This window comes from Stigmatopora argus, chromosome 6 (genome assembly GCF_051989625.1).
Source record: "Stigmatopora argus isolate UIUO_Sarg chromosome 6, RoL_Sarg_1.0, whole genome shotgun sequence".
In the NCBI taxonomy this organism is placed as follows: domain Eukaryota; kingdom Metazoa; phylum Chordata; class Actinopteri; order Syngnathiformes; family Syngnathidae; genus Stigmatopora; species Stigmatopora argus.
This window is the reverse complement of record NC_135392.1, coordinates 17,790,001-17,812,179: the sequence shown is the minus strand read 5'-3', so window position 1 is coordinate 17,812,179 and position 22,179 is coordinate 17,790,001. Positions and strand designations below refer to the sequence as shown.

At 39.3% G+C, this 22,179-nt stretch overlaps 1 protein-coding gene across 1 annotated transcript in view; it reads right to left on the bottom strand.

The window, feature by feature from the left end:
• Positions 1-8,099: 8,099 nt before the first annotated feature.
• The window catches only part of slc6a1b (solute carrier family 6 member 1b), a 17,231-nt gene continuing 3,151 nt past the window's right edge, over positions 8,100-22,179 (bottom strand). The window contains exons 6-15 of the mRNA XM_077603824.1: positions 21,379-21,511; positions 18,787-18,921; positions 18,435-18,538; positions 17,470-17,594; positions 16,457-16,569; positions 16,251-16,382; positions 14,547-14,649; positions 13,644-13,744; positions 12,438-12,605; positions 8,100-9,298 (exon numbers count right to left, since the gene is read on the bottom strand). Coding sequence (XP_077459950.1) covers positions 9,185-9,298; positions 12,438-12,605; positions 13,644-13,744; positions 14,547-14,649; positions 16,251-16,382; positions 16,457-16,569; positions 17,470-17,594; positions 18,435-18,538; positions 18,787-18,921; positions 21,379-21,511 — 1,228 coding nt within the window. The 3' untranslated portion in view covers positions 8,100-9,184. The remainder of the gene's footprint in view (positions 9,299-12,437; positions 12,606-13,643; positions 13,745-14,546; positions 14,650-16,250; positions 16,383-16,456; positions 16,570-17,469; positions 17,595-18,434; positions 18,539-18,786; positions 18,922-21,378; positions 21,512-22,179) is intronic.

Genomic DNA, 22,179 nt, shown 5'->3' with positions numbered 1-22,179 from the left:
CGAGACGATCCGGATTAGAGCCAAAATCGGCAAAACGAGATCGGTCTTACAAAAAACAGACTTTTTACATTTTTTCCCGTAAAATAATTGTTATATGGCGTACACAATTTGAAATGATCAAAAACGTATAACATATGGGAAAAACGTATAAGATGACAGACATGCTATTATGGCGACGCAAATGAAAATTGACCAGGGGGATAATTCTGGCAGCTACAAGGCTGTGCACACATAAGGAACCAGGCGGTTATCAAACTATAAAATGTTGCTCTGGGAAGCGTGTATAATATTTCAGCATTAGATTTCCATGACAGTGTAGTGAAATATCTTAAAATGATCAAAGTGAAGACAAAAACCCTACAAGATCATTCCTGGTCTGCATGAGCCAAAGTAAAAATATCAATTCAAAATGTTGTTTTTGCACTTATCTTCCCAGATTAGATTAAAATATATGACGTACATCTGTTTTCTTTATTGCCTCAAAAATTGTCTTTCTAAAATGTATTTTATGTCGCATTACTTCACAGCACTTCTCTTCAACTCACTCACTCGCTCAGCCCATCACTCTCTCTCCCTTTTCAGCCTGCTGCTACCTGTAAATTTGATCAAAGCCATTTCTGGACTTATATTTAAATCCAAGTCCACTACCTGTCACCTCGATCCGCTTCCCTCAACTCTTGTTAAAACCTGCATTGCCTCAGTTGCTCCCCTCATCATGAAAATTATCCACTCCTCACTCTCATCCGGCATAGTTCCATCATCCTTTAAAATCAGTACTACAACACCCATTCTCCAAAATTTGGCTTGGATCTCATCAATTTCAATAACCTCCACCCAATTTCTAATTTACCCTTCATCTCCAAAATTCTTGAAAAGTCTGTTGCGCCGAACTCCACAGCCACCTCATCATCAATACCATCTACGAGCAGTTTCAATCCAGTTTGCGCCCCATCACAGCACCAAAGCAGCTCTACTTAGAATAACCAATGACCTCCTGGTAGCTTCCGACTTCAGTTTACTCTCATTTCTTGTTCTGCTCGACCTCACCGCTGCCTTTGATATTATCAGTCACAAAATCCCTCTTGGCGGACTTCTTTCAATTGGAATATCTCACACACCCCACGCCTGGTTTACCTCCTAATTGTCCAGCTGCTCACAATTTGTTAAATCTGGTTCCTACCAATCCCAAATGCTCCCCACTCCTCTTTGTCATCTACATACTCCCCCTTGGTTCCATTTTCCCTAAATCATCACTTCCAGCTTTATATCTCCTGCAAACCAACCTCTGCCCCCACCTCTTAACATTCACCTCTCACCCTGTGTTTACAAGACATCAACTCGTGGCTGTCTTCAAAGTTCTTACTACTTAACAGCGCAAAAACAAGTCCTACTATTCGGTAATTCCACATTGCTCACCAATTACAATAATTTCTCCATATTCATCAAGCACGTATTAATCTCTCCCTCAACTCAAGTCAAGAGTCTGGGTGTCAACTTAGACGGGAAGCTTTCTTCTGCTCCCACATTTACGATGTTACCAGGTCTGCCCATTTACACCTTCGCAATATATCTTGATTCTGCCCCTCCCTCAGCCCCCACGCTGCTGCCACTCTTGTCTGCAGTTTAATCACTTCCCGGAATGACTCCAGCAATTTATTGCTTTTCAGTCTCCCAAATAAATCCCTATAGAAACTGCTGCTTCTCCAAATCTCAGCACTACCCTTCATTACGCAAACCCCTTGTCACACATCACTGCCATCCTACGTCAACTTCACTGTCAAACTAAGAATCCAGATCCTCCTTATCACCTTTTAGGCTATTGTTGGTCTGGGCCTACTTTATATTTCTGAAATCATTAACACTAGCTCTCCCCCTGACCACTCCACTCCACTTCCACCCGCTACCTTTTTGTTCCCCATGCAAGTCTTGCTCCTTTTGGTTACACAGCATTTAGTCACACTGCCCTCAGACTCTGAATATCCGCTTCTCATTCTTCAAATCCAATCTCAAAACGTATCTGCGTCAATCATGTCTCTCTCCTTGTTCTTTGATTTTGCTTTTAATCTCTGCTTCAGTTTCCTTTTTCTGATTTACTGTTACTTTGATTCAGATTTTAACCTGAGTTTTGTTCATCCTATTTATTTGTATCTTTGCCTTTTTTTGAATGTAATGGGTCCTTGGATGTCTTGAAAGGTGCTTCGAAATAAAATATCTTACAGTGACACGGTATTCCCTTGAATTTCACGGATAACGTAGACTAGACATGGAACCACTTATTTCTACCATACTACAGACCAGTGGCGGTCCGTGCATTTTCTAGCAGTGCCTTTATCGAATCAATCCAACTCTCAAAATCTATTTTTTGGCTATAAAACCACTACTGCAGCTACAGCTGCGACACATAAAAAATCATCAATAATAACCTCATACAATTGAAATATTATTTAGGAATATTGCCATATTTTACTGACCAAAAATCATTTTTAACTGTACACAATATCCATCCTCCTTTCTTTCCTTCTTTTCTATCGCCATCGAAGCTAATGCTGAAAGTTGAGCCTGTCCTGTCGTATTTCTGGCATACGTTTTCGTATTCGATTTAGTGCTGAAAATGTTCGTTCCCGGTTGCGACAGGCTTGCTTGTTTTGGAGGTGTCCGACCTTTCTTAATGATGTCCAGCTTTTTTTCTTGAAAAGTCCATCTGGAAAATGGCTTTGCCTGCAAATCTGCAACCAAATTCATTTGTTTTCCTCTGTGGGCCATTGTGGGTTGAGTTTGCGAGCTCTAGCTGGCTCACTCTGGCTTTGGCCCGCCTACTCTATCACTAGCCAATCATAGTTGGTGAAAGCGATGACGTAGCCCTACGCCTGCGAGAAGCCAATAACGTATCCCTACGCCTACGAGAAGGCAATAACGTATTCCTACGCCTGCGAGAAGGCCTTGGTGTCACCAAATCGAATCCTGATTGGTTAAAGCAACAGTCTTATCGACGCTTGTTTAATGCAGCAGAGCCTGCAGAACTGAATATGAAGGCCTTGAGGCAGATTTCTGACCCTGGCAACAAACAATGGCTGAAATTTTATTGGTCAAATGCTTCAATTTGAAAATACACATCTGGAAGCAGTGCAACCAGGGGCAAAGCAATGAAAGGAAGCTAGTAGACAATTTGGAATTATTTAATAAGTATTGATGGACAAAATATAATATATGATTCAGATATTTCTTAGGCCAGCAGAGAAGGCCTTGAAGGCCCTGACGGCCCACCACTGCTACAGACACCCTTAACCACTTTGCATCTCCAGTCTATCGCAGTATTTTATATTAAGTATCCAAATAAAAAATGCTCATATAATTTCAAAATTCACGCTGAAACTCACAAGTGGAAGACAGAGCGTAGAGGAGAAATGGCGGAAGACAGGGCACTGCCACTCAACTCGGTGCCAAAGAACAATAATGGAGACCACCGGGAGGAGGCTGTCACTCTTATACGAAAATAGAGCCCTCTGAGTGGCCAGGATGGCCAGAAGCCTTGGGGTGGCGGAGCTGGGGGTGGATTTTCCCAGAAATATTTCAAATTGCAAGCTCTGGGTGACATTACGGCGGATGTCATTGCCCTTATCTGAAAATAGAGCACTCTGGTGGGTAGGACGGCCAGGAGCCTTGGTTGATTTTTCCAGAAGTGCGAGCTCTGGGCAACTTTACGGTGCATGCCATCGTCCTTATTTGAAAATAGAGCCCTTTGAGCGGACAAGATGGCGGGGAGCCTCGGGGTAACAGAGCTGAGGGTTGATTTTCCAAGAAAGTTTTTTAGTATAAGTTCCAGGCAACGTTACGGCAAACGCCGTCACAATTCCATCCAAAAATAGAGCGCTCTGGGTGAACTGTACGACCGGGAGCCTCACTTGGAATAAAGCTCTCAATAACCTGGGTGCTAAATCATCATCTTCAATTCACCTTAATCATACTGCATAGGTCTCTCATCGTCATCTTTTGAGATTAAGATTAATCAGAAAGGAGCTATTGTCAGAGGTGGGTACAGTATTTATTATATATAATTCTATTTATAAATATTATTACATTACAGTATATACATATGCATATAATTGTGTAAACTTTGGGATCTACACTTCTTGATATTGTATGGACGTGAAAACATGTACAGTAATACCTCGATTACCTCCATTAAAACTACCACAATACATGCTTTCAAGCCTATACAGAAATACAAGTAAACAAGTACAATTATCAAATGGTGTATGTTTATTAAATATTACAGCATGTCAAGACTGTATTAATATCTAAATATAACTATATATTTCAAAATGGAACTACTTTACTGTACTCACAGTGAAAATCGTTCCTCTCTGCTTGATATAGTAAATTAAAAAAAGGTAAAAGCGAGTTTTAGTCCAAGTCCTTTGTCTTCTTGTGGCCATGGCTCCAATGTCCGCGATATTTGCGGGATTACTGTACTTGCCTGACTAAACATGCCACGTAACAAAACGACTTAAAAAAACACCTTTGTCTGTTATAAACAAATCTGTCAATACATAGGCTTTGTTCTTGTTTTTTGAAACCATGAGGAAAGTCGAACTAGTTGATTAAGCCTGGCTTTTCCATGAAGCCAGCCAGCAGCATCCCCACACAAGTGATCCGTGTGAAGCCTGGCATTTTCCGTATGCTTTTGAATAAAAATGTCCGGCATCCTCTTCCAAAAAACTTGTCGATGCCTGTTCCGGGGCAGATCTCGCTCGTTGCCGGATCACCAGCCAATGCTGCGGGCACGGGCCGCCAAAGCCACGGCCGATGCCGCAGGTAGGGACCGCTGAAACCCTGGGTGACACCGTGGGCATGGTCCGTCGAATTGTTGTCCGACTGGCCGGGATATTAAACTTCTTCCTTAGAGTGCACTGTAACGTTGCCCGGGGCTCGCATTTCTTGAAAAAAAATCCCCCTTCGCTTATGCTCTCTGCCGTCCAACTTGCCGAGCATTTTTTTTTCTTCTAATAAGCGTCACGGCGTAAGGTCGCACGGGGCTCGCCTTCCTGATAAAAATCCACCCTCATAGTGGCTTCCGGCCGCTCACAAAGCTCTATTTTCGAATAAAAATGATGGCAACCGCGCGCTGCCTGCCATTTTTTCTTCAGTGCTGAGTCCACTGTCTTCCGCCATTTTCTAAGTGGCAAGCGGAAGACAGGGGAGTGGCTTCCGCTTGCAAGTTTCAGCGTGGATTTTCACATTTTTATGAACTTCCCCGAAAAAAATCTTCGATGTAGTTAATCCGCGAAAGTTGAAGCCGCGATATTTGAGGGATTACTGTACATATGGGTACAAACAGTAGGGGTGATCATAATTTTTAATTCTCAAACGGATGTGTTTCGATTACCGCGCCCATGTCTTATCTACATTATTCGCGAAATTCAAGGGAATACTGTACATATTTTCGCCTCTATATAATATCAAGAATTGCAGTGTCATCCCTTGGCCCTGCCAGGTTCAGTTCGGGGCTTCCGTTTAATTTCCATACCTAAAATCAAAAAATGTTTTGCACAAAAAAAATTGCCTCCTTGAAGAAGGTGCGAAGAACAAATGACTGCCGAAGAAGAACAGTCGAGTTAGAGCAATGCCATTAATGATATGGAGGGGGGGAAACGATTTCAAGATGGAAAAATTTGTGGCCAAAGAAAATCATCCATGATTATGACGGATTTATGCCAGAGGAGGTTCATCACTCAGCCGTGAAGCTGGCTAAACTAGATTAGCTAGGCCTTTCTGACATGACAATGGAGTCATGCTTGCGTGCCACTCAACCCCCGAAACTGCTGAAAATCTCGTCGAAATGATGAAATCGGGGACTGAAGAAGAAGAGGCAGAGAACGATGACAACAATGGGGATGAAGAACGTGGTCTTCCTTTGAGAAATCGGCAAGAGATCGTCAATATGGCATGCAGCAGTTTGCAACAAAGGGTCCCGGAGATTGATGACTTCCTGGTCATAGCCATCGAATTTGGCAATCGTGTTGACGGTGTCATGTCCTACAACACCATATTTGTGTTTGTACAAAAAAAAGAAACAGTCATCACCAATCCCCATCATGTTCCTTTTGCACCGCAAACCTCCCGTAGAAGCTTCTGCTTCCCCGATGACGCCAATAGAATCTTATATTTAATGAGCTTCACTTCACCTTCATCGTACTGCACGTCTCTCATAATCTTTTATTTTTTGTAAATTAAAATCAAGAGAATAGCTATTGTCATTCCGACTACAGGACTTAAAGTATTTACACATTTATAAAATAAAGATGATATATTAAATATTTACAGTATTTGAATATGCATATAACTGTATAACGTTTAATATATACATTTCGTGATAGACGCGAAAACATGTAATTATGGTAGATACAATAGAGATGTTCATACTTTGCGGTTTTTCAATTTGCGTGGCGATATGTGGCATAAATTATCAGTGAAATTGGAGGCAAGACTGTATATATAAAGCTCATTTCACACTATACTGCCAACTTCTATAAGCCCAACCCTACTCATACATTGCACCAATAAGACAACCCAGCCATTATAATCTATAGGTCTTTATTCATTTTTGCATATGACATATAAAGCAATCATGCTTTTTCATAGAACACATCTAAACACAATTATTATATCTATCTATATGTATATATTTATATATATATTTATATATGCATTTTTTTTACATATAATATTTTACATCAGGCCCAAGAAACAGCTAAAAATATACAAAACACTATTCTTTGACTAGACATTTCTGACATTATTTTTATCGTCTGCATTATTACTCTATTCTGTTATGATAGTTTTTACAGCAGAAAGATATGTGCTAGAGTTTTTTCTGAGATGATAATACTATTGCGAAAACAACTTTTTATTTTATTTTTTGTTCCACGTTGAATCAACAAAAAAAAAATATAACAAAAAACAGTCAGGTTGGAGGGTCATTCACAGATACATGTATTACACAGTCCAGTTTACAACATCATTCAAGAGAAAAAACTGCAGTGTGGTAAATGTACAAAATATGCCCTGAATCCTTTATCACCGTTGTGTATTTTCATTTATGCTCTTCAAAAGAAAATACATAAATAAAAGACACTGAACGGGATGGATTCAACCTGATTCCTGTCGCATGTAGCTGCCACAGAAGCAAATCTTATGAGTTTTGTCATCATATATCTTGTTTTTTTCCTTACAGTAATAAGTTAAGACAAGCTATTTATTCATTTATTCATCCCCACAGGGAAAATACATCTAAGTCACTCACACAATCAGTCCTTAATTTCTTTAAGTCATTTGCCGTGCAAACTTGATATGTAATGGTAGGTTCTATGTTAGCCTATAAAAAAGATTGGCCAGGATTTAGAACGATCCCAACCAACGTGAAAATCATCTTGTTCAATCATCGCTCATTCATCATTATTAGAATTTGCACGTGACACGCACAGGCTTGGATCGGTTTCTAAAAATATTTTATAGAGAATGTGAAATTCATGCGTTCCCTCCTGGTGAATGTACCTCAAATGCCCATTTGAGATACATAAACACCTGCTTCAAATAGATATTTGTGGTTCAACACCTACATTGGGGTGTTAACGAAACCAAATCTGCCTTTGTTGGAAAATAAAACACTAATGCCTACAAAAGCTTGTAAACAATCTCTCAGAAATCTAAGACACCGAGTTCCTCCAATTGTGTGGCATTTTTTTAACCACACCACAACTACATGAGGTCAATAAATAACTAAAAGTGTTCAAGGAAATTATTATTACATATTGATTATTATTACAACAATTTAAGGTCACATTGTTGATCGCAAAACTGTATTACAAAGATAGGCCAATGTGAACTTGGCTGCTAAACTAACAGTGCCAATCTAGACATTTTTATTTATTTATTTAATATTAGTAGAATGGTATGTATATATATATATATATATATATATATATATATATATATATATATATATATATATATGTATATATATATGTATATATGTGTCTATATATATATATATATATATGTATATATATATGTATATATGTGTCTATATATATATATATATATATATATATATATATATATATATATATATATGTATATTTATAAATATATATGTCCACATTTGACCTTTGTTCCTGAGGAGTGGGTCAGCAGTTATCATATAGTCAGTCACAGTGGCTCTGTCATTTTAGCTTATTTTTCCATATACAAGTTAGACTTCTGCCTGCATGCTTAAATAACTATAATACACAATAGGATGTTGCAATGATAAACTAACTATGTCTGGTGGTCACTTTACCTCATGATGTAACTGATTTTGGACCTGTGGTATTTAAACCTGCGTGTGCTTTTGTTTGGTCCTCCTCGGTGTCAAATAAATATATAAAAGATATTCTATTGAAAAAATAGTATTAATAATTACAACAACACTGTGTACATAGTTATATTCTTCAGAAAAAGATAAAATTGTCAACAGTAATGAGTCTTTTGCTACATATTCTACTGAATTATATTTATATAATAAATTTAATTATTATGTTTCATTTATTTACTTGTTTTTGCTTATCTCATAAGGTTCAACTCATCTGACTATACTTGTGCTTTTCAAAGGTGTAAGCTCTCAGATGTGGCTGGTAAACAGTTTAAATCAATAGTCTGTATCAGTATTTGGCCCCATTCGCTTTCCATTTTTATAAATTTCTTTGCAAATTTAATCTAAAACATGACATTGATTTAACGTATTTACTTAATGTACAAGAAAAACACTAAATCAGCTATTTTTATCTTTTACAGTTAATAAAGTTTAACAGGCAAACTTCTGATTCAATTCAGGCCTTCTAATTTAAACAATATCTTGTAATGGTTTGCTGCTCTTTTTTCCTCTCACTCACATTTCATACTGCAAAACCTCGACAACTTCATTTAGTTTCCTCTGTATGATACAACACTCAAATAATAAACAGATTTATAAGAACAATAATAATCTGAAATGTGGTCAGGTTGTTCTTACATGTCCTCAGGAGGTAGGTCAATGAAAGCAGACGTGAAAGTCTGGTGGTCGTTCCCAACCTTGATTATGCTTCTCGTGGGGCGTGTTCGGAGCCTGACGGAGAACAACTGAGACAAGAGAGTTGCACACGAAGATCTAGATGTACGCCTCCTCGGTGGCTGGGTTCTGGTTCTGACTTTCCGTCTGCTGCTCTGGACCATTTTCCTGAGTCTTCACCAGTACCACCGGCTTGAGCATCATTCTCAGACGCTGCCAAGGAAGGATGGCCACAAAGTATTCATTTACTCAAATCCTTTCATTTCCTGTTCATATTTCTCTATTCATCATCTTTCCATATTTTACTTCTTCCATTCATTCATCCAACCATCGAGATACATAATCCCTCCCTTACTTCTTTGAACCATTCCCCTTTCCTTTTCCACTTCCTTCTGTGATCCATAAAACTTTTCAATCCTCCCTCCATTTAGCCTATAGATTTGTTATCATATAGGTATTCATTCTTAAATCAAACTCAGACCCACCCACATCAACCCATCAGTCCAAATGTAGCAGTTCACGTTTTAAAATTCCATCATCATCGAAACTATCCTAAGCACAATCAAAATGAAAACTCATGTCTAGGAGCTCTAAAACGCCATCCAAACTTTGTAAGCATCATTTGTAATATACAATGTACTGTCTGATTGCTACAATTAACACAATCAGCTGCCACTGTGCCGCCTGACACCTGCATGTTGCCACCGACAGCCTATGTAATTAGCGCCCATTTTCTGTTTTACGGGTGCCTTTCAAGCTCAACCATTAGCTAGATTTGTGCTCCCCCACTTGATGCACCTGCAATAACTGTGCAACCCCAAAAGATAGGTATTAAATAATTTAAGTTGTTGAGACATTGAGATTAACCTAACTTCTGTTCAATCATTTCCCTCCATGCAATCTGCTGTCATCTTAAGTAGTGAGAACTCATTTACAATCTCCATTTTTACTAATATGTACTCTAATGCTTGACTTGTCTTGTCACTTATCCCATCTTCACACCTCAATCTCACGTGTTTGTTTATTACAGTAGTGTTATGTCACGTTGCTCTGGCTGTAATCCTTATAAAGCGTGATTTATGGATGGATGTGTCGGTGTCTGTGTGTGTGTTAAGATTCTCTCGCTACGTTTGTCCAAACCGTGCAACGTAGAGAGTTGATTTTTTTTATGTTGGCCAGAAACAGCTGTCGGATCCTAATTGAATTTCTTCACCTTCTCTAAGTGTGTAAACTCAATCTTTTATCTGTTGAAACTAAAAGCAGAGTTGATTTATGAATTGTTGTTTTTACATGATGTGCCCAAATGCACCCCGTGGCTGATTGGTCGTGAAGTAGTACGCCTTGCCACTTCATTTACAAACGTCATTTTCGGAAGAATTTCCGCAAGCGAGTTTCCAGGTGCTGCCGAAACACTGTTGCCTGTCGTTAAGGGAAGACTCGGAGAGATACGATGGTGCTGGCCGCGCTGACCCAATTTAGGTGTAAGGTAAGATACCTTTCCATGTCATTTACAAACCTCATTGTCGGAAAAATTTCCGCCAGCGAGTTTCCAGGTGCACACACACGCCAACCCACACATCTATCCATAAATCACGCTTTATAAAGATTATAGAATAGATCAAGCGTGATTTATGGATGGGCGAATGTTTTATGTCAACATTCTCACGCTACGTTTGTTCAAACCGTGCATCGTAGAGAGTTGAATTTTTTTATGGTGGCCAGAAACGGCTGTCGGATCCTGATTGAATTTATTTACCTTCTCTAAGTGTGTAAACTCAAGATTTGAGCATTTGCAAGGATTATCGATGAGTATGCCTGACCAGAAATATGTTAACTTGCTGCTCTCTTGTGGTAGGTTTAATCATTACACTTCGCAGGTTCAAAAAATCCAAAGCCGGGCACCCCTGCTTGTTAATACACTAAATCACATTATGCTAAGATTTTCAATATGAAATGTGAAGCCACGCATAGTTTTTGATTCTCAAACCGATGTGGGAAATGTTCAAGTTACTAAAAAAGTTCTGGAACCAATTAATTTCGTAAGTAGACAAATAGAGAAAGAAAACAATGGAGAACCCTTTTTTAGACATACTCAGAAATCCACTTGTGTTCCATGGTTATCCTCATTTGGGAACACAATGTGCTGGATGAGTTGGCTAGGATATTAGCTGTAACTATAGCGGGTGAAGACCTAGTCACAAGTCATTCCTGTTATATTACATAGCTGAGTGCAGCAGGTCATGTCCTGATTCCGAGTTGAGGTTGATGATGCAGCAAACGCATTTTTATTCACGTATATTCCTTCACATATAAATACCAGCAAACACTGGCGAACCAGTCCTGGAATCACACAACTTTTTGTCCATAACTGGCTTCCGGAGCCACAGGGATTATGGGAAATGTTGTTTGGTTAGCATCACAGCTCATTTTACCGTGTTCGCCACAACCATTAATCCCAGACTCAATGATTGAAAGATGTTTGCACATCCGTGGATTTGTTGTCAAGTCTTGGGACAGTTGCGAGAATTGCAGTGTGAAACAAAACCGTACCAAACCAAAAAGGGCCCATTGTATTTTGGCCGTACTAAAAAAAGCAAACTATGGACTTTACTGGTGTTAATATGCCCAAAGTCAACATTAACAACAAACAAATAAATGGGGAGACACCCTGCATCAGTAGCCACCCGATCGCAGGGCACAAGGAGACAGACAACCATTCGCATTCACATCCATACCCAGGGGCAATTTAGAGTGTCCAATCAGCCTACCATGCATGTCTTTGGAATGTGGTAGGAAATAGGAGCACCCAGAGAAAACCCACGCAGGCCCAGGAGAACATGCAAACTCCACACATGTGGAACGACCTGGATTTGAACCCAGGACCTCAGAGCTGTGAAGCCAACGTGCTAATCACTCAAGCCGCCGGGCCGCTGCATGATTCTCTTGATGCATAAATTGGAATTGCTTGTGCTGTGTTAATGAAAGTGCCATTCGATGGAATCCCCGAGTCGATTATTCTATCATTGGTTGCATCTGAATTTCAAATAAACAAGAATAGGCTTGCTCCTTTGTTCTTTCATTATATAAAACTTTAATCTTCCCAAAGCATTCTAACTTTATTAACACCCCCCCCCCCCAAAAAAAAATACTATAGCCTGGCATCTACACCCTGTGCTTTAAAAAGAAAGGCCTAAATATTATTGGCAATAAGCATTTTGAATGGTGTACTTCTAATTTCATGCTGCTTATGCTGCAATTATTAGTTAAGCACGAACCACCCCTCCACCCACACTCCATACCCCATTTTGAAAAACACTCACAAAAAAGAAACAAAAGCAAGATAAAGCGTTACCTCTTTGTATGTGCCTTTGAGTGTGAGGAACATGTAGCCCATGTAGCCGGGGATGAGAACCATGGAGGAGAGAGCCATTAACCACCCGACACCCTGGCCCCAGGCTGGGAATACATAGTCACCCATGGTAAGGGGCACCATCTGTACTGCACTGAACAGAAAGACTCCCTGGAAATGAAACGCCAGGAAACTAATGTCATAATCTGGATCCTTAAACACAAAATACAACCTTGGAACTCTGAAATTCTGCATCCTTACATTTATGCCATCAGTAGGCACTTGTGCATGTATTTCTTGATAGAATTTGGCCCAGCTTCAACCATGTTAAAGTTAAGCTATTACAGAAAACTAAAACCATTGGCAAATTTATTGACACCCATCTGTATAACACACGAGTTCATATATATATATATATATATATTGCTCCATCTAGGCAGACAGACTAACCGAAAGTCCAACATGACTAGTGATATAATTTGTGGCTGAATATGATCCTACATTAGAATTATAATGGTAGAACATAACCAACAGTTTATTAGGTAGGCCCTATAATACTGCATTATAGCCTCCAATTTTATTTTGTCATTTACACCCTAAAACGTGTTAGACTGTTCACTATACAAGAAACATTTAATTTTTCCTCCTAACGACACAGCAGTTATTGCATATCTATCTAAAAAAAATTACGCTCTCGTGCAAATTAGAAGCTATGGATAGTCCATTCGTCGAAACCATGTGTTCATGTTAATGAAACTGTCAGTGGCTGCAAACTGAAAACTCATGATACCGTTTCTGAAACACAACTATACTAATGTTTCGGAACATCACAGCATTGTAAGAAACCAACGGACTCAGGTATAAAATCATTAACAACACTTTCAGAAGGAGAAATTTGTCTTGTATTCCAATTACTACATGTTGTTAAGGTTGAACTAATACATTTCAATTAATTTCAGTTCTGATCTGGAAAATAAGAAAACACCAAAGTGAAGACTGCAATAAGAATTACAAGAGACTTGCTTAGAGGGGTGCAAACTCAGCATCTTGTAATAATATATTCTAGCTGAGTAGTGAGGTCATCATTACAATATTTTTATTAAGACCATTTTTGGTCATAGAAGAAAAATGAACGCAGTCTACATGCTCAAACTTATACATCAGGGCGGGGACCCTCTGTGTTCACAAATCTTTTGAGATTTTACTTACGGCCACAATGAGCGGTGTGAAAACAACCCAACAGGCCTTCCACCACGCACAGGGTTTGTAGCCGATCATTTCCTCAATATTTTCGTAGAATTTATTCACACCTGCAAAGCAAGGATTAAGCACCCTGAATATATACTGGGATTTTGGAATATCCCTTAAATAATAATAAACATAGATCATAATATCTCAAGAGATTTAGTATCTTAAAAGTAATATTTTCCTGATACAATATTTTTTGCACCGGTTGCGGATACTGTTTGTGACAAGTCGATAAAAAAAAGGTTATGTTTGTGCATCTATATCTATATATATATATATATATATATATATATATATATATATATATACACACACAAATATAACCTTTTTTCATATACATTTATACATACATATATACATACATACACACATACAACAGTCATGCTGTTCCATTCACAGCTGACTTTGGGCACTGGGTGGGGAACATCCTGAAATGGTGGCCAGCCAATCACAGGACACAAGGAGATGGACAACCATTCACGTTCACAATCATATCCAGGGATAATTTAGAATGTGTAAAGAGCCTACGTACATGTTTGGGGATGTGGGAGGAAACCGGAGTATGCGGAGAAAACCCACACAAACCCGAGAAGAACATGCAACATGCAAGAGAAAAAAGCTGCCACATCATTGCATAAGACCAACTCCCATTTAAAGAGGACCAATAGCAGAAGCTGCTTGGCCGGGCATGCACTTAACACGTAATCACACAGTAAAGGTTGCCGGCCAAAAGGAGAGGCATGGCCCTACATTCATCATTCATGTTCCATATTAATGTCAGGAAATGGTTATCGGGGCCTTATTTAGAAGAACTTGCCAATATTGCTTTCTTATAGTATAGTAGACTACTATCGACATCCTCACCGTAGAACCATGAAATGGAGACACATTCGAAGAAGACGAGGAATAGCAAACACATCCCGCTGGCTGAGTAGTAGTCAAATAGCTTAAAGACGTACAGGCCACCCTGCACAATGAGACACAAGAAAACATTGATAAGAGGGCAGGGACAGAACAGTAGCATAAACTAAGGCAATTAGGGTGCTCCAGTCAAGTGGATGAACATTGAAAATGCGATTTTCTCTTTGTTGAGGACACGGCATCTCCGCAATGATGACAATGTCCTTAGACGGTCTATCTCGACTGAACTTGAGTGCTCAATTCCTTTGAAGCTTTTGTACAGAATACTCTCCTCTTAACATGTCTTAAAATAAAAGGAATCCATCTTTTACATAATATCTGTCGCAAGGGTTACGTGTAAAGGTGGAAGCCAAAGTCTGATGAATTTAACCTGCCACAAAGCTGAGTTTCAACACCAGATCAGTATAATATTGTGTCGTCAGTCACAGGGACGCTTCATTGCTCGCTATTTGGACAAGTTGGAGGAGGGCATAACGTGCATTTAGTTGTTTTGGCTGCTATTATTGACACCTAAAGAAGTTAAAAAGTGTTTGTTGGGGAATGGGTGGCAGAAGGGAAGGGGGCGATTATAAAATTGGAAATCAGTATTTGTGTGGTAGTAGTTAAGAAATCACATTTACAGATTACGTCACTGGTCACAGTCTCTGCCTTCAGTTAAATAATAGTACAGACAAGGTTTTAAAAGTCCACATACACACCATAAAACCACCGTCCTTACATCGCAGTTATTAACCTATTCCAGCAGGTCTTACTGCAATAAAGGAAGTATTACTGTACATCAATATTGCATCTCTAATTTTTGCAGAAAATCAGGTTCGCCCTACTTCATTCGACCGCAATCTTCAACTCTTGCTGAAGCTGTTGTAATAGAGTGTGAAGCAGTCACGATGAGAATAAGCATGTCTAAGTCTGAGACCATGGTCCTCTGTCAAAAATATGAGGAATGCCTTTGGGTGAGGTCCTTCGCCAAATGGGAGAGTTTAACGATCTTGGGGTTTTGGTCATGATTAAGAGAAAAATTAAACTGGATATCGACAAGCAGATTGTTGCAGCATCTGGATCCCTGTGAACTCTGTATTGGTCTGCTGTGGTTAAAGAAGAAGCTGAGCCGAAAGGCATAGCTTTCAATTTGCCAGTTGTTTTAAGTTCCTGCCTACACCTACAGTTGCAAGCTGCCCAATTCAAGCAGCTGAAATGGTTTTCTTCTGAAAGGTTTTCATGCCCCCCCTCAGGTATAGGGTTAAAATCTCAGAAAGGGTTGCAAGGGTCTCTGGAGCCCAAACCAATTGACTTCAAGCGAAAGGCACACTACACCCTATACCGGTCACCAGTCAGCTGTAGTGCACACAGAGAGACAAACGACACACTAACATTATATGCTGCCACCAGCGGGAATCGAGCCAGCGCCTGCCCGCACCAAAGTCAAGCGAGTGAATCTCTACACCACGAGGTAGCTGATTAAAAGCACTACAAATAAAAGAATCGAATGATAAACATTATTTTATGATGAACTATTTTTCATAACCATCTACATTGGAACTTTTTCCTAACCTCCTCCTTGTGTAAAATGTTTTAAGACTAAAGTAATCTTTGGATCTAAAGGAGGTATTTTATTTTAAAGGTCAACTGAATGAACTCTTATCTTACCTGGGTGATGTTGGACAGTCCAATGATGTAGGAGATTAGGCAGACAACGGCAATGAAAATTTCCCGCCGCTTGCGCAGAACATGAGGGAATTCGTCCACAAGTGCAGTGATAAAGCCTTCCACGGTGCAGAACTAGAGGCATGGTACAACATGTTATTTTTCCAGTCATACTAAGTTGTTCATGTTAGCTTCCCGTTTTTCGATACCTGGCTGTCAATTCCAAGCATCAGCAGCATAGAAAAGAAGAGGATGGCCCATAGAGGAGAGATTGGCAGCTGGGTGACAGCTTCAGGGTAAGCCAGAAATGCCAGGCCAGGTCCTTAACATAAGGAAAAAGGAACTGAGGCCATCCATCTAGCCATTTTTATAATGCTGGACCTTACTGGTCCCAAGTCAATCACAGGACCATCATTTTACCCTTTCATTTTCAATACCGCTTCTCCCCCCTGGGGTTGCAACTGAGCTGAGCTCACGTGAGCTTTGTTAGGAAGGCACACCCAATCCTGAACGGGTTGCAAGTAAATCACAAGGTCACACTAAAACCATCCATCTACAACCATTTACACTCACAATCACACCTCTCAACAAATATTAACCTAACATGGATGGTTTTGATACATAGGAGAAGCGGAGGTTCCTTCAAAAGTATATTAGCAACGTGAGGTAACATCTATAATCCACACATGAAGGCTGGCATCGAGATTCAAACCCTGTACATTCAGACTGTAAAGCAGACATTTTCACACTAGCAGGCCCAAGGTTTGATCAGATGGTACTTTACTATAGCACTGAGGGTACTAAGAATATTTGATGTCATTTTTTTATTTATCTAAAAATGAACTGTTTAACGCGTTTTAAAATGGTCAAAAAGTAAAATGCTGTTTTTGCTTAAATGTTATTTAAGAGCTGCGACTCTAACATGAACTAAATATAAGGGAAAATGAATAGGCTAAAAATAAGGCCAAAACATCCTTGGGGTGCTGAATGTCGAATTAAACTTGAGGATTTACAAAGGACGAGGAGATTTGCAGAATTACTGAACATTTTTCTTAATCTTTTTTGTAATTAACCCAGGAATCAAAACCCAGTTGCAATTTCCCCTTTCTCACTCAAAGAATACCACATCTAGCAAATTCAAGAGCTAATTATTTGCATGGCAGCGAATGTCTGTAGCCTTTGCTGATTGTCGCCATTGAACTTCAACATTGATTCCAATTACCTGAGGCTGCCACATCAGCAATAGGTCTTTTTGTCACGTTAGACATGAATCCCACAATGGAGAAGATGACAAGGCCGGCGAACATGCTGGTGAAGGAATTGATGCAGCAGACAATGATAGAATCTCTGTTGGGAGGGAGAAAAAGCACAAGGCGGCCATTGTCACAGTGATATCAATTCCTTATCATCCAGCACACATGGGTGAGAGCAATGGTGGGAGGGAATTGGGTGAGGAGTGTTCTTGCATCCAATGCTGGGGAAATTACTGCTTATTGTGGACCTACCCTTTTTGAAATGACAGTCAGCTAAAATCATACATTGGGCTGCTTACTATTGCTGATAAAATGGGATAGGTTAAAACAATTTGAATAAAAATATAAAAATTTTAAACAACTTTAACTTAAGAAAAATATACAAAAACATGTTTGTTCTTAATTACTACATGGTTAACCATGGTAGAGTTCTTTTTACCACTAGACTTCGGGAGGGACAAAATGTTTATATCATTATACTGCATGTCTTATCGTTCGCAATCGGCACAGTATCTTTGTAACTCTCAATGTTCTTGCTGATAAGACTCTCCCAGGGTTTTATCAACAACAAATAGCAGTATAAACTCATTTGTTTAAATAAACAAAGCATTGAAAAAAATATCAATAAAAACCAAACAAATAAACAAACCAAAAGTCTTAAGAATTGAATTACACGCATTTCACTCCAGGTTTTGTTTGACTCTTGAGATAACTATCAGTACCCTCATGAACAAAAACCCATGTACTGTATTCATGAATACATGAAAAACCCCAACACTCAGCTCAACATAGAGGGGGGGAATTTTTGTTACATTGCTTTAAAGAACCATGTCTGAAGAGAGAAAAAACGCTTGCACAATAGAGATCCCCTCCACTCACATAAACAAACAAACAAACACACACACACGTCCTTACAAATTGATGATAAACACACCTGTACACATTGTTGTTGAACGGATTGTAGCTCCCCAGTGCAATTAGAGAGCCCAATCCCAGTCCATAGGAAAAGAAGATCTGAGTGGCAGCATCCAGCCAAACCTGACTCACAGTGACAGTAATTATACAAATGTGGAAGTAACTACATTCTATAGTTTTTAGGGCTGTTTTCTTTGCTAAGCATACATGTTTCAAGGAATATAAACCCAGTATTTAATACAACATTTACCAATATACTATATATTTTTTCAGGTTTACTACAAAATATTTTTGGGGATATACAGTTTATGATATCTTCAATCCCAGATTTAACATTTTCATAAGAAGACAAAAAACATAAAGTAAAATACCTCAGACTCCTTTAGTTTGTCAAAGTCTGGAGTTATGTAGAAAAGGATTCCATCAATAGCTCCAGGGAGACTAATGCCACGACAAAACAGGATAAACAGCATAAAGTATGGGTACGTGGCTGAGAAATACACCACCTGCAAAGGAAAGGAAATCATTGTGAGCCTGTTTGAGATAAAATACCTTAAAGTAACTCAAACCTGATCTGCCGTGGCAGTGACCTAAACAACCAAGTCAAGAGTTGCCCTACATCTTATAAACTGTGCTATATTTTCTCTTTTGTAATCCATTTCAGCACTTTAAGGATTGTTCAATTGAAAGGTACAAGCAAAGTTGCCCCCCACCCAAAAAAACTACCATAGAACAACACAAAAACTTCTCAAGGTTATGAAACGCTGCATGTTTGTTTGTTTGTTGATCTCTGACATATGGCAAACTGAAATAGTCCAGGAAGATGACATTACTAATGGATTGGTAGGATTGAACCACCTGTTATTCACAGTTGTTGTTAGGGCCTCTGCCATTTTCTCCTGAGGTCTGACCTACCTTGAGCAGGTGAAGGAGGTTTTTGTTTGATTACAGGCTGCAGGCAGATGAGTTGAGCAGTAGGCAATCAACAACAAATAGCCAGTAGACGCTCCACGTCGTCGCCCAATCAACTCGTCTGGTTGCTCCATCAATTGCACCTCGCCCTCGCATATTCTAACACTGAAGTCTGGCTCACGACCTTTGCGCTTGTATCTAGGATTTGTCTCTGTGCACCCCTTTAGATTAGTCTGCCCGCGCTTTTACCTGCCTCCACAGGGTCAAGAAACAACTACATGACCCCTTTCTGGAGTCTTGGAAAAGGATATAAACAAACCTTGTATAATTTCACAAGCCCAATCATCTAGGTGTCTGCGTTGGGATCGTGCTGTGCTTCTAATCTTAACATTTGGGAGCAAATATTTATATTTTCAGTCAAATCAAAAATATGTGGTTCAGCATTGAGGGAAAGGAAAATCTATTTTGTTTTAGTTGTAGTGGTGGACCGTCAGGGCCTGCAAGGACTTCTCTGCTGGCCTAAAGAAATATCTTAATCACAGACTTTTGTTAATTATGTTTTGTCCATGAATACTTATACTAAATAATTCGAAATTGTCTAACAGCTTCCTTTCATTGCTTTTCCCTTGGTTGCGCTGCTTCCAGATGTTTTTACATATTTAAGCATCTAACCAATCACATTTCAGCCAGGCTAAGAAATCTGCCTTGAGGTCTTCACAATCAGTTCTGCAGGAGCTGCTGCATAAGATAAGCGTCGATACAACTGTTGCTTTAACCAATCAGATTTCGAGTTGGCGACACCAAGGCCTTCTCACAGGCGTAGGGATACATCATTGCTTTCACCAACTATGATTGGCTAGTGATAGAGCGGACTAGCCAGAGCTACCAAACTGTATCTGGAGTGAGCTGCACAAGCAAATATATTGTTGTGTTGATGTAATAGCGGGTTTGTCAACCCGCAATGGCTGATGGAGGAGAAGAAATTGATTTGTTTGCAGATTTACTGTCAAAGCCATTTTCAAGACGGATTTTTCAAGAAAAGCTGGACATCATCAAGAAAGGTCGGACAACTCCGAAGCAAGCAAGCCTGTCACAACCGGGAACAAACATTTTCAGCACTAAATCGAATAAAAACTTATGCCAGAAATACACCAGGACAGCATTATCTTCGATGGCGATAGAAAAGAAGGAGGAAAGAAAGGAGGATGGATTTTGTGTACAGATAAAAAAGATTTTTTGTGAGTAAAATATGGCTATATTCCTAAATGATATTTCAATTGTATGAGATTATTATTGATGCTTTTTTATATGTGTCGCAGCTGTAGCTGCAGTAAAAGTTTTATAGCCATAAAATAGTTTGTGAGGGTTGGATTGATTCAGATATAGAATTGAAGGCGTCAGATTGAAATTCACGAACCGCCACAGTGTTAGCTCTTGATGGGGTAACTCCTGGTTCTTCTGGAAGAATGATGGAGGATTACAAATTGAATTATAGGACTGAACAATTTGATTAATTTTTAGGTAGAAGTAAGCAATTCCATTGTGGCTCAAACGACAATAGTGGAAAATAAAGTCCAAGAAACAAGATTAAATAATGGTCCCTACATGGAGGAAATAATAGAATGAATATCAGAGGGACAGAACTACCATTCAGATTGTAGGGTCTAGAATTCATCACTAAGTCTGTTTATTGGGATTTAAACTAAAATGAAATGGCTCACAAAAAATAATTGCACATTTATGCTCGGGGAGATGACAAAATCAATCCACTCTGTATGGCAGGGCACATCTAGCTTTAGGACAAGTTCATGCTTTAAGGTTTTTGTGATGAAACGTCACAACAGTTCAAATTAACACTGTTTCAAATTGGACAATTGAAGGGCAAAATTAAGTTATGTAAAACCCCTCCATCCCCTACCCTCCCGCATAGTAATCCAACATGTCACGGTGATCGCTCCGCGACCTTGAGCAATGAATTGCGTGCCTTGTTTGCGGTGGAATGGCGCGAGAAAAACGTTTCCTTTGTGCCCCGTCCTCGGCGACTGACTCACTTTGCCGGTCCAGCTGACCCCCTTCCAGATGCAGAAATAGACTAACACCCAGGCAATGGCCAGCGTGATGGCCAGCGGCCACCTGATCTCCCCAGGTTTCTCCAGGCCGTCGGTCAACTGATGCATATTGCGTCTGCGGGGGAAGGAGGGCAAGGTTGTCTTTTACTACCATATACGTATGTCGGATTTGTAAATATGACGTACAGACAAGTACGTATAAATAATTATTATACATTATGAGAGAGATGGTTAGTCAAAGTGTTTAAGGAAGAAAATTGTGAATTTTTAAGACCTTTGATGATGGCGAGATTGTTTAAACACTAAAAATGATACCGCTCACAACTGGAGCCATTTTGTGATGCCAATTATGGACACGGACACTGATAATCTCAAATACAGCTGCAATGGACATTGGGTAGTATTACTGATGTCATGGGAACAGGCAGGCAATATGACATTTCTTGCATTTGATTGGTTAAAATAGAACCTACATTGATAAAAATATCTGCCCTTTGAGGTTAAATGAAAATTTGCTTGCTCTATTCATTAAACAATATTGTTTTCAATACATTGCACATGATATTTTTTTCGGTCCAATTAACTGCGGTTTATTTTATTTTTTATAGATCATTTCTTAAACCAGTGACAGCTTCACAAATAATAAAATAATTGTCTCTTTGTGTCATGCGATTGGCTATTCAGGGTATACCCTGCCTCCTGCTTGTAGTCAGTTGGGATGGGCAGAGGCATCCTGTTATACGTTTTAGGACAAACATTTTGGATAATGAATAAATTGACACT